The sequence below is a fragment of the Pelecanus crispus genome, chromosome Z, assembly GCF_030463565.1.
Source record: "Pelecanus crispus isolate bPelCri1 chromosome Z, bPelCri1.pri, whole genome shotgun sequence".
NCBI classification, from domain to species: Eukaryota; Metazoa; Chordata; class Aves; order Pelecaniformes; family Pelecanidae; genus Pelecanus; species Pelecanus crispus.
The window spans coordinates 33,568,171-33,581,002 of NC_134676.1; the positions used below are offsets into that span (position 1 = coordinate 33,568,171).

At 39.3% G+C, this 12,832-nt stretch overlaps 1 protein-coding gene across 1 annotated transcript in view; it reads right to left on the reverse strand.

The window, feature by feature from the left end:
* The window catches only part of PTPRD (protein tyrosine phosphatase receptor type D), a 300,998-nt gene that overhangs the window by 24,575 nt on the left and 263,591 nt on the right, over positions 1–12,832 (reverse strand). Inside the window, 1 exon segment of the mRNA XM_075726637.1 lies at positions 10,857–11,027. Coding sequence (XP_075582752.1) covers positions 10,857–11,027 — 171 coding nt within the window.

Genomic DNA, 12,832 nt, shown 5'->3' on the forward strand with positions numbered 1-12,832 from the left:
ATTATGCTGCTTGCTGCTAACAACTACTCCTTGCTTTCTTTTCATTTCAACCTGTTTTGCTTTCTCAGGGTGGTACATTTTGAGGAGTTGTTTTGTGCTTTTGCATATTTCTGTGCTTTGATTACATTTTCATGTGGAACATGTAGAAGAGCTATTACCCTATCTGTGTGGGAAACAGGAAGGTGAACTGATGCTATCTGAAAGTGAATTAAAGAAGGTGGGAAGAAATGTGTTCTGCAGTACTGGATAACAGGATGACCTTGAAAGTACTTGCTGAACACTCAAGTGCTTCCTAGTTTCAGGGCCCCTCTGGACCCCTCTCTGATTCTAGGTGTTTCTGTACCTATTGTGGTCAACAATTGTTTCTTTTTCTTAATACTGGCTGCCCTCAGGATCCTTGTTTTTAAAATCAGAACACTACTATTTGCCATGTGTTGTGCCTGGGTTTTAGACTGACTGAACAGTGATGAGGTCCCGGATTGTCATCTGGACACAGTATTTCATCTGCTAAGTACAAAGCAAAAAAGAAGACATAGTACCAGCTCTCCTCAGCCCATATTGGCTTTTGTTTCAGTACCAATCACAGTTCAAAACCCTAAATGAACTGGGCTCTACCTGTCTACAAATAATTTTTTTTTTTCTTTTTTTCCTACTTTGAAAACTTGGAAATGACCAGAAATTAGTCCTCAAGCTTGAAGCTGATGGGACTTTAGAAGCAGACCTACTGTTTTGGATCTCCATCTCAAGGTGTTTCTTCCTTTTCCACGGAGAACTGATATATCAGGAGGATACATTCAGAGGATGAGACAAATGTGATTTTGCCACCTTAGATTAGGTTTAAACTGAAATAGTTGCAATATGGTAATAATAGAGGTAATGGTAATAATGGTAATAATAGATTTCTCAGCAGAAAATAGAGAAGAAAAAACTATGAGGCTGCTCTGATGAGCTTATATCAAGGCTCTTGCTAGGTCTCTGTTTTCTTAGACCAAGTGGTGAAAAGAATAAAAACCCTTTTCAATATCTCTGACAATACTCCACCGACAGCTGAAGAGCTTGGTTACTGGTACTACTTCTGATGTCTCTTTTCTTTAACCTCAACAGTCTTTATACCAGCAGGAATTCTCTATAACGTAGTGGAAAATCAGGTTGTGAGAGGTTAATACCACTAAGCATTTCACATTTCTTAATCACAATTTGTCATTTAGAGGTTGGACACTAATAGCTCTCTTTTTTCCAGGATTTTCAACTTTATGAGTAAACACTGTGGACAAGTTGTAATGAAAATCATGATGGTTTTGGTGCAGAACTTTCAAAGTAGCTGTAAAATGACCTTGGATAGTATTATGATAACTTTTAAACAAATCTATTTTTAAAATTTAGGTGACAAAAAGAAAAAATAGGCACCGCAATGCAGGATTCACTTGGAACAGCAGTCATTGCCAAAATCTGAGAATAAGCGATGAGACCCTCAAATAAGTCTATAAAAGTATGAAAAACGAAGAAAGATTAATATTCAGGGCAGAATACTGATTGGAAAGCCTCCATGAAAAGATAACAGGACTATTTTTAAAGCTGCATTTTAGTTCTAGAGTCACAGGGAGATGATTTAAAGAGGCTTTCATGCTGATTACTTCAGATAAAAATACAGCCTGTTCGAAGTTAGCCAAACATGCTGGGTAGCCAAGTTGATGCAATGTGTTCCAGTATACCGTGTGTCCATGGATATTCCAGAATTTACTGTAGGTACAGCTGGGAAATCTCAGAGATACCCCTTTCCAGAATTCAGCTATTGGGTTATAAAAATATTTTCACATTTCCTGCAGATGGCTGGATTCTTCTCTTCACTCATAATTTTAATTCAGAATTCATTACGGACAGCTGCTGGCTCTGATAGAACCTAATTGCTCTTTTACTAGACTCAGCTGCAAGCAGTCAGATTTCCTTTTCCTTTGTAGAGTATATTATATATAAACATGGGCGGGGAGAAAAATAACCAATTAACTAAATACATATGGATAAAATGACTCACTAAGAGTGCTGATCAAATAATGTATCAAACTACAGCTTAGGTCAAAGGAAATTACAGGCCTTGTAGGACATGATAATATATATATGGAAATAATTATCAGTACCAACATATTTGTAATTTGAGATAACACATGGCAAAGGCATTGCTTCTGTTAAAAAAATCTTAGAGAAAATTATTACATTTTAATAAGGGGCAGGTTATTTCACTGAGTGAAAAGTCATCACTCTCCAGGAGACCTGCTCAGCTGAAACCATTTGTTGGCCGAATGCAAGTCAGGCCTCAGTACGTCCACTGGATGACTTAGCAAGAAAATGTGGCATAATTCTGGAACTATTTTTGCTGCCTTACCTCTTATTAAAAAAAAAAAAAAAAGACTGGGGAACACTTACTGTTACTAAGGCTACAGAAAAAGGGTATGTCACAAATGAGGGAGCAGAGACAGCCAGCAAAAAGACTAGGGATGTGAGGATTTCCTGCCATCTCTGTCCATAGGACAAGTACTGAAGCAGGAGCAGGATATTTTAAGTAAGCAGTAACTGAAGCAGGTTAGGATATTTTGCTGTCCTAGTTTGCTGTGATGGATGAACACAAGGGAAAGTTGTAGACATGTAAAACACGAAACAGTGTTAAAGGCTGTTCTTTTTCTTCCCTTTATCCAAAGACATTTAGTGAAATGAAGACACGTTTAAAATAACATCATCGAACGTGTGAAACTACCTGTCAGAGAATAATACATAGACAAGGAAAAAAGACAAAGATGAGACTGTCTGGTTTTGTTCTGTACAATGTGTGTACAATCATGAATATGAACAATAAAGTATCCACCGGTTTCCCTAGGTAGCTAAAGGAATAACACAAGAAAAATATTGAAAACCTCATGAAGTAGGGCTAAACTACTCACCAACAGCTTGCTGCTGGGGAGGAAACTTTACTGAAATATTGTTGACATTGAAGTTTTATACTTCCCCTGTGAAAGTTCTGACATTTGCTATTGTCAAAGACATGATACTGGCCTAGACAGACCACTGATTCTATCTAGTAATAGCATTCACTATGTTCCTTTACAGATTTCTGACTTCTACCAGAAACAAAATCTTGGCCTATGCAGTCATAGCAGCTTTTTAGGATTTCAAAAGATAATCCTGCTCTGAGTCACAGCAGAGCGGGTATAATACCCTGAACCACAGGCCAAGTGCCAACCAAAGATGGCTTTATACACATAGGACTGATTTAATCAAAAAGACCACAAGTAGATATTTTCATTATTTGAACCTGCATGAAGAAATACTGCTATTTGTACTGTTATTTGTATGCTTTTGAATTTTAATAATGGTCCTGGTGATACTTACTGAGGTTTTATGGTTTTAAACAATGGAAGCACATGCTGTACATACAGCAGCTTCAGTTCACGTTTTAGGAAAGGCTGGTTTTCTGTACAGAATTGGTTTCTAACAAGACAAAACTTGAAAGTGGATCAGCATCAATTTGCTGGTATTTGAGACCTCATGGAGGATTTCCAGATAATGTAGCTTAGTATTTTCCCATTCAAACTAAAAATATCTACGTACCCTAGCCAACCTTTAAGGACCCTGCACACTGTCACATTAACTACTGTATGGTAATCCTTGTCATGTTCATACTTGCAGGTTTTCATATGTGAGCACCTATATTTAAGGAAACAAACTAGAGACCTAAGCCAGTAAGACCCAGACTGCCCTTAAGTTAGAGTGATCAGATGGGGAAGGTAACTGGCATCTCTGCAATCAAGATGATCCTAACTAATGACACTCAAATTTGAAAAAGAGAAAAAAAATTCAGCATTACCCATCCATCACTAGCTCTATCAGCATACAGACAGAGACTCTGCTTTTTGCCTGTATAATTGCATGAGCATAGCACAGTAATTGGGTGAAAACTCTTGTATGTTCAGCATAAAACAGCCAGGGTCTTCAACTGTGAAGCTCTTGGAATCTAAATTTTCACAATCTTGAAAGTTTTTATGGTGAGAATATGAAGGCAAGTCCCAACTGTCCCTCTGCGATGCCACTCATTACACAAGTGATTATCAAGTAGTGTCTTGCTATACCAATGACCCCTCAATCAGTGTGCTGGTGGCACATCGGTCTTTGTTTCTGCCAGCTAGCATTTATCAACCTTTCTTCTAGACTCTTTCTCATTTTCCAGTAGATTCTACAATTCCAAGAACTACATGAAGACAGAACAACTACCCAAAAATTTCTAAATGAAGAGAATACAGTTCCAGTTCCTTAAACAGAGACCAAGCTCTCAAGGTACCAAACTGCAAGCCTTGGTGTATTTTTTATAATGTACATGTAGAAATTAAATAACTCCCAAGAAGAAAGTTATGTGCAGAAATGAAATGACTCCCTGTCAGTTATTCTGACTGTATTTTTATATTAAAAGGAACTAAACATCCTAAGCAGGGTCACCAACTATGCATTGTTTTAAGGAGAGAATCTAACAACAGCCTTATCCCTCTCCGTTTGCTTTATATTTGTGAACGAAGACTTTGAGAAAAAGTTGCCTTAAGGAGATATATGGTGACCTGCAGCTAACAGCTGGAGATTAAGTAGTGTTACAGTGTTTTCATATATGGATTATACCCAGCACAGTCTAATATATAGTAGCAACCCAATAGCTGCTGGATAAAGACATGTGGGTAAAGCAGAGAAAGTTTAGAATATTTGTAATATTAAAATACTCGTCATACTATCCTTTACATATGCCTTTAGTATCTTTTCCTCTCCAGAGCTTTCAGCTGTCCTGGGAAGTTAGGAAAGATCCTGATTTGTTTTCAGGGTAGGGAGAGGGAAGGGATGAGGAAGATTTTAGTATTTTTAATCTCCTTTGAGAGATTTCTGAATATGTACTGCGGGGAATTTTTTTCCCCCACCGTGAAAAAGGATAGGCAGTCATCTGCAACCTACTTGCTGCCAGGATTAGAAAATGAGCACTTGTGAAGCATGTGGCAAAAGCCATAAGGATGTTCAAAAGATACAGAGATGAAGTAAAGCAATCCACTGGAAAATCATTGCCTTCTATATATATATATTTTTAATTTTATTTTTTATTCTGAAACATTGAACAAAAATTAGGTAAGTATTCTACTTTAAGAAATGCAAGATCACATCGTGTTCTGTTATTTTTTGAAAATTAACTTCGTTTTACTGAGCTAACTGGTTATGTTAGTATACTCAGACACAAATTTACTTAAAACAGTCACACTCTTCCAAACATCCAAGTTCTTCTGTTTGCAACAGCAGCATTAACAGTACCTGCCAAAACTTCACAAAGTATCTTGAAGATATGGCCCTTGGTGCCGGTATTAAAAAGAGAGATTCAAACATACGGGATTGCACTTACATGTTAAGCTTTTATGTAGTGTTACTGAACCAACTACTAAGGTTTCTGTGATGTTTTGAAAACATACTGGCGTAAAGCTCCAAACACCCTCTGGTGCTATTTTATTGTGATCTGATTAGCACCTGTTTGCCTGCACTAATCCATCTTCAAACAAAAATGTGTGCTTTCCCCACTATCATTAGACCACACATTACAGCCTCACCAATGCAGAATCCTAGGGTTTAAGCCTGCATTTTTTCATTAAAGAAGCCCTTTTTTCTAGATCAGCTCTGCAAATTAGGGCAAGTCATGCAGAGACACCAGCTGGATTGCGATATTACTCAACTTCTGTGCAAAGGGACAGAAAAGATACAGTCTTAAAATGTAAGTCTGTAAATGAAAAAGCATCTACCTGCATCAAGTATTTCAACCACCATAGAAAAATATTCAGGCAAGTTGTTCTAAACAAGCCAAGTCAAGATTTGAACACAATTATGTAAAGTATCTACAAACAGGATGGGATTGCTAAATTTCTTTTGTGTTATTATTTTTTTTTTGCATCTTTACCTTTGATTTAGCTGCTTGCCTCTAGCAAATCTCACACTGAAAATAATGATACTGCTGTCTTTGGGAGAATGTAACTCAAGCAAGGATCATGGAACATGGCAGTTTATAAAAAGTCTATTTCTAAATTTAACTTTATGTTGATTTGGGCCTTGCTAAACTCTCTTTCCGGGTGGATATAGACAGAAAAGTATAGATTTTTTCCTGGAAAAAGAGTGCAATGGCATTGTGCATTTATATTATTACCACTACACCTTTTTCATACAGGTAGTCCTACCAGAATATCTGATTACATAAATAAAAAATCTGCATTTAGATTAGGCCTTGATGTTACCTTTGGTCCTTCACAATCCTTTCAGCAATGATCTATGTTTTCTCCTTAAAAATAATGTAGCTTTAATTATATTTTAATTACCTTTTCAGCTTAAAAATCTGCCAACTTTTCTGCACAAGTAAGAGCTTTGACTGGTAGAATGCACATATGACATTTCTCAACATGTTTTTGACTTCTATATTGATTCAAATTCAATACTGCACAGGCAAACAAACTGTTAATTATCAAAAGTAGATGTGTAAATGACATGCACAGATGTCAATTGCATGGACATTAGTAAAAAGTAATTACTAATGTTATCATAATTTCTGATCATATAATTCTGTATTTTTCTTTGCTGTCATTACACAAAATTTGTTATGAAGACTTCTGCTTGCATTTGTTTGACATACATTTATCAGAACATGTCTTAAAAAGTCTAGTGATTTTGAATGGTAATACTTATATTATACTGACAGTTAATTTCATCAGTTAGGACTATGCATGTTTTTCTGGTCACTGTTATGTGAATAGAATGCATTCAAATGTTTACAGGGTAGGTTCTTCAGTTGTCTCTTGTTTTCACCTCAGACTTTTTCCCACTAAGCACACTGGAAGTTATTAAATAAATTCTTCATACACTCAACAACCATTTCCTAGGAACAGGATATTAAAGAAGCTTATCAGCTACTGAGGCTTTGATACAAACTGGTCTGGGGCCACACTCGTGAACTGGATCTCCAACTACCTTGATTCTCTATAGGATATATAGCCATATCCCAAAACCACCAACCGAATTGGAAAAACCTCTTAATCTCTTTACATGAAGTGGACTCAAAGACAACTGTTGGTCAATATTAGGGCAGATGTGGAGAATGCAGTCAGGAAAAGCTTGGGCTAAACTTTTCATTTACAATACCTACTTATAATGCAGAATAAATAGGGGGTTACTCTCCAAGGATCAAAATGCAGGCAGCTCTTTTATTTATTCCTTATCCAGCAGGCTCCTGTTGCTTTTACTGGGTTTTGAACCTGAATCAAAAGTGAAAAGGAGCTCAGCTTTTGAGAAGTAAGAAACTCTGAGCTAAATTCACAGACATATTATAGACAAGTAGCTTCTCCAGGTACTTAATTGCCTGCTGGCTTTTATTTTCCTTTTTTTATGGGTTAAAAGCTTTGCAGAAAAATGCTGCTACAGCTTCTTCATACCTGCTCTTTCTTTTTACCAAACATATTTTGAAAGGTAAACCCTCTTGTATTTATACTTCTATAACATGCCATTATTATAATTTCCTGAGCTCTGACAGTTTGTTAGGTACTGGAAGAAACAGAAAATAAGGTATCAGTGCTGTCTCAGATGTCTTACACTCCCCACTATGAATCCCATGTCCCCGCTGGGGAGTAAACTCAGATTATTCCTTCAGTGGGATATCTTGGAAAAGCACTGCCTACCATAGGCAAAGGATACAAGATATGGTCTTGTATTATAATGTTTTGCTATAGTGGAGAAAGTTTGAAATACTTTTAATATCTGAATGATGGTACTACATGAGATTTAATGAAAAGGGGCTTAGGGAGTCCTAAACACAAAATGGAAGACAGTGACGGATAAGATACAGAAAAAGGAAAAGAGGACTCTTTTAAAAGGCTGCAGAGGCAGACTAGGGGCCAGCAAAGGAAAAAGTGAAAAGAAAGAAGTTTGTCAAGAATAGATAAAGTATCTCAGTGGAAAAGGGGGACTACTATAAAGCGGTGAAAGGTGATGCATGACAAAAATTAGCAGAGTGCTACCATTAGAATGACCATCTTTCTTCAGAGAAAATACGAAGACATGTGGGAACACATTTCATATTGAAATGGTTCAGCAATATGGTAAAAAACAGTGAAATGAGTTTGAGAAAATACTGGAATTGAAGGACAGAAATAGAACATAATTAGACGAGTCCATGGAATAAAGAGCAGTCCAGACACTGGAGAGAAAAAAAATGGAAAAAAAAAGTGAAATGACGGAGGATAAGAAGAAAAGGAGAGTGGAATGGAGAAATTTATGAATTGAGCAACAGAAAAAGAGAGGAAAGAAAAATCTGAAAGTAGGTTCTAAGAAAAAATAGGTAACGTGCAAAACTTGCTTTTTCTGTTTCAGCATAAAATTAAAGTTTTTCTGAGCTTGAAATGTTTAGTCATGTCCAATACTTTAATTTCGAACTAAATGTGAAAGTTTTTCATGTTGCTGAATGAAAGATAACTTTTAGCAAAAAAAATTGTGCTGATGCTCTGTTGTTGCTGTTCTTCTGATTTTTTTTACCAATTTAATAATGTCACATTCAAAATGATAAGGCAATAATAATCTCAAAAGATAATGTTGCTACAATATGCTTGAAAAGAGACACGCACATTAACACTGCTACTATAAGACTTTAGTAGCTTATTCTTGGTCATCAGTTAGATAGTCAGCACATTAACATCGATGACTTAATGAGTACATTCGTAAACTTTGGACTGTCCACAACACTTGCTGCTACATGCCCAGCCACATAAAATTTTTAAATACAATGACATAAATTTGTAAATTTGCAAGAGATCTGGTTTCATTAGTTCTGGTCATGGACAAATTGTTGGGAGTAGGATTCAAAAGGCTTGTTAAAATAAAAGAATATGTGGAAGTCTGCTTTGTAGAGGATAGGTTATATGAAATGCCTAAAATCTTAATGTCTCAAGAAGCTACACATAAGGCAAAGAGCTTCAACAAATTTACTACCAGGATATGCGAATTGTAGGCTATCGATAAATAAATCATAGGAAATTGGGAAAAAAAAGTCCCTCAACAGGCATCAAATTATGATGAACACCGCTTTCACTGAAATTTGCATGCATAACCAATAGCAAAGAGAAATAATGACCTTGCAGTTCATCAATACGTCTGAGTGATAATAAGCTTTGTATTTTATTTTATCTTTTCCAATGACTTGCTGTATGACTCTTAACAGTGAATTTAATTAATCTATTTTTGCATTGAGAGAATTTAGGTAATAGTTATACTAACTTAACAGCCTTTCCAGAGTGTGAGGATTCATTTCTTCTATTAATTTTGGTTTTGATCTAGATCATAACATCTTCACTGCTGAGCACCTTTGGAGTTATGCTCTATATGGATCAAGCTGATGAAATTATAGCTGAGGCAATCTATAATTCTAGGCAATAATAAGAATGTTTTAAGACCCTGTAAATACAGGTACAAAAAGATTTGGCTCCATTCAAGAAATACTCAGCAAACTGTATAAATAGATTTGTATTATTATTTGTATTTATTCCACATTCTTAACCCTGGTGTTTCAAAAAACATTAAATGTCTATCCTCCACGTTCTCTGATCTTTTCTAAACAGTCTGTGCCTTTCAACATTGAAGTCCTGCTTATTTTGTTTTCATGTTGACTTTATTTTCCTGTCTCATTTACAAAAGCGTCTTTTAATCACTTTAAAAATGTTCAAATAACCAGCTTCCATGTCTGGCTTACCAATATGCAAGAAGCCAGAACTAGAGGGGGTGGTATGCTGTAATCCTTGTAATTCCTATTCCTCAGTTTTTGGATGACAAAAGCAAGGTTGGTTTTCAAATATGCTAAGCATTTGTAGCTTCAGTGAACAGGGATTAGTAGGCCTCAGCCTTACTAACTGAAGGTATCCCTAAGTGAAATTCACAAAAGTCGGTGATCTTAGGAATTTGCTTTGAAATGGCCAACACAGTAAGCTATGTAACCTATAACAACACAGCCCTGGAATGAGGTAGAGCCATCTTACAGCTTACTTCTATCAGAATTGGCACATATGTTCTGACAATGTTCTTATGAATGTGATTTTAAGGCTTTCTAAAAGATCTGCTCTTGTCAAAGATTTCCAAAGAATCCCCATCTCTTCCTCCTCATTTTCCTTCTCACAGAACTTTAAGAGGAGCTGATGTTTTTCTCCTGAGAGTTTATTAATTCATGCCTTATAATGCCTAAAGAGGTGTGCTACGTTGCAAACAGCATGCAGCACTCGTTTCCCTTGAACTGAGCTCAGCCTGTTCCCCAGGTACATCTTTTGCAGTTCCAGCTCCTCACAGTCCTAAGCTGAGGGTATAACCTTGAATACAGATTAAGGTTTCTACCTATTTTCAGTAAAAGTTGCCATTAAACTTTCTTAATTTTCACGTTCTTTACTTTCATACACAATATAAGTAGTAATTTCAAAAGCTAATTCATTGCTTAAAACACACTTTCTTCAATATTCAGGTTCTTAAATGAACACTATCCTCTTTCTTTTTCATGTCACCTTCTGAATGCCATAGGTACATTTGTACTCTCCCTGCAGACATTCTCCCTGTAGACCTTTAGATACTCTAAAATTAATTCCTCTTGCACAGACCAAAGAAAATAGTCGTGGCCCATCCAAGTTGGCAGTGCCATACTCAGGTCCCAAATTTGCAATGCAACCATCTTTTTCTTTGACAGACTTAGAAGGCTCTTTGAAAGAAGATAAAGTTTTCATCTGCAGCAAAACAGAAAGCAGTGACATAAGATGCTTTGAAAGAAATTCTGAGCTTACCTGCAATGTACAACCATAGGTCCAGCATCAGGTGGGTTGCAGGTCTTGACTCGTCGCAGGAAAGCTAAGAACGGTGTTGGGTGTTCTGGGACACCATGGTCAGGCCAGGCAGTGAACTGGAATTGCCTCACTTCCCTTTTCTCACTTGAACCATTCTACAAAATTAAAAAACTTCATGACAAAACTGCCACTTGATGTGATATTGGCACTTTTCAATGAAACAGCTGCAGAAGCATATATACCAGTGAAGTGTATTTAAATCACTTTTGGGGCCAAAGAGAAATGGAACTCAGGCTATGGAGGGAAATTTTTCTTATATTCTAAATTGCCGGATTCATACAATGTACGAGCTTTAACTATATTGCACAGTAATGCATCACAACAAGCGCCAGAGCTTTAGCTAGTATTTAATTCAGTTAAATGGTTTTCCACAGCGAGAGCTCTGTATTAACTTACAAAACTCCATGCTGTAAGAAAAATACACTCTGGAGAAGAAGTCTCTTTGTTCAGTGCTGCTAGGAGGAAACGAGGGAGGAAAGTGGAAGGAGAGAAAGGGAAGAAAGGGAGTGAAGAAATAAGGGAGAAAGGGAAGGCAGGAAGCAAAAGAAGGAAGGAGGGCAGGGAGGCAGAAGGGAGAGAGTGATAGGAAGGAAGGAAAGAAGGAAGGGAAAAAGGAAGGCGAGGTGAGGCGGGGAGGGTAGAGTAGGGGAGAGGGGAGGGGAGAGGGGAGGGGAGAGGGGAGGGGAGAGGGGAGGGGAGAGGGGAGGGGAGAGGGGAGGGAAGGGAAGGGAAGGGAAGGGAAGGGAAGGGAAGGGAAGGGAAGGGAAGGGAAGGGAAGGGAAGGGAAGGGAAGGGAAGGGAAGGGAAGGGAAGGGAAGGGAAGGGAAGGGAAGGGAAGGGAAGGGAAGGGAAGGGAAGGGAAGGGAAGGGAAGGGAAGGGAAGGGAAGGGAAGGGAAGGGAAGGGAAGGGAAGGGAAGGGAAGGGAAGGGAAGGGAAGGGAAGGGAAGGGAAGGGAAGGCAGGGCAAGGCAGGGCAAGGCAGGGCAAGGCAGGGCAAGGCAAGGCAAGGCAAGGCAAGGCAAGGGAAGGGAAGGGAAGGGAAGGGAAGGGAAGGGAAGGGAAGGGAAGGGAAGGAAGGGAAGGGAAGGGAAGGGAAGGGAAGGGAAGGGAAGGGAAGGGAAGGGAAGGGAAGGGAAGGGAAGGGAAGGGAAGGGAAGGGAAGGGAAGGGAACGGGAAGGCAAGGGAAGGCAAGGAAGGCAAGGGAAGGCAAGGGAAGGCAAGGCAAGGCAAGGCAAGGCACGGCAAGGAAGGCAAGGAAGGGAAGGGAAGGGAAGGGAAGGGAAGGAAGGGAAGGGAAGGGAAGGGAAGGGAAGGGAAGGAAGGGAAGGGAAGGGAAGGGAAGGGAAGGGAAGGGAAGGGAAGGGAAGGGAAGGGAAGGGAAGGGAAGGGACGGGAAGGGCAGGGAGGCAGGGCAGGCAGGGCAAGGCAGGGCAAGGCAGGGCAAGGCAGGGCAAGGCAGGGCAAGGGCAGGGAAGGGCAAGGCAAGGGAAGGGAAGGGAAGGGAAGGGAAGGGAAGGGAAGGGAAGGGAAGGGAAGGGAAGGAAGGGAAGGGAAGGGACGGGAAGGGAAGGGACGGGAAGGGAAGGGAAGGGAAGAGGGAAGGGAAGGGAAGGGAAGGGAAGGGAAGGGAAGGGAAGGGCAGGGAAGGCAAGGGAAGGCAAGGGAAGGCAAGGAAGGCAAGGGAAGGCAAGGGAAGGCAAGGGAAGGCAAGGGAAGGCAAGGGACGGCAAGGGAAGGGAAGGGAAGGGAAGGGAAGGGAAGGGAAGGGAAGGGAAGGGAAGGGAAGGGACGGGAAGGGAAGGGAAGGGAAGGGAAGGGAAGGGAAGGGAAGGGAAGGGAAGGGAAGGGAAGGGAAGGGAAGGGAAGGGACGGGAAGGGAAGGGAAGGGAAGGCACGGCAAGGCAGGCAAGGGAAG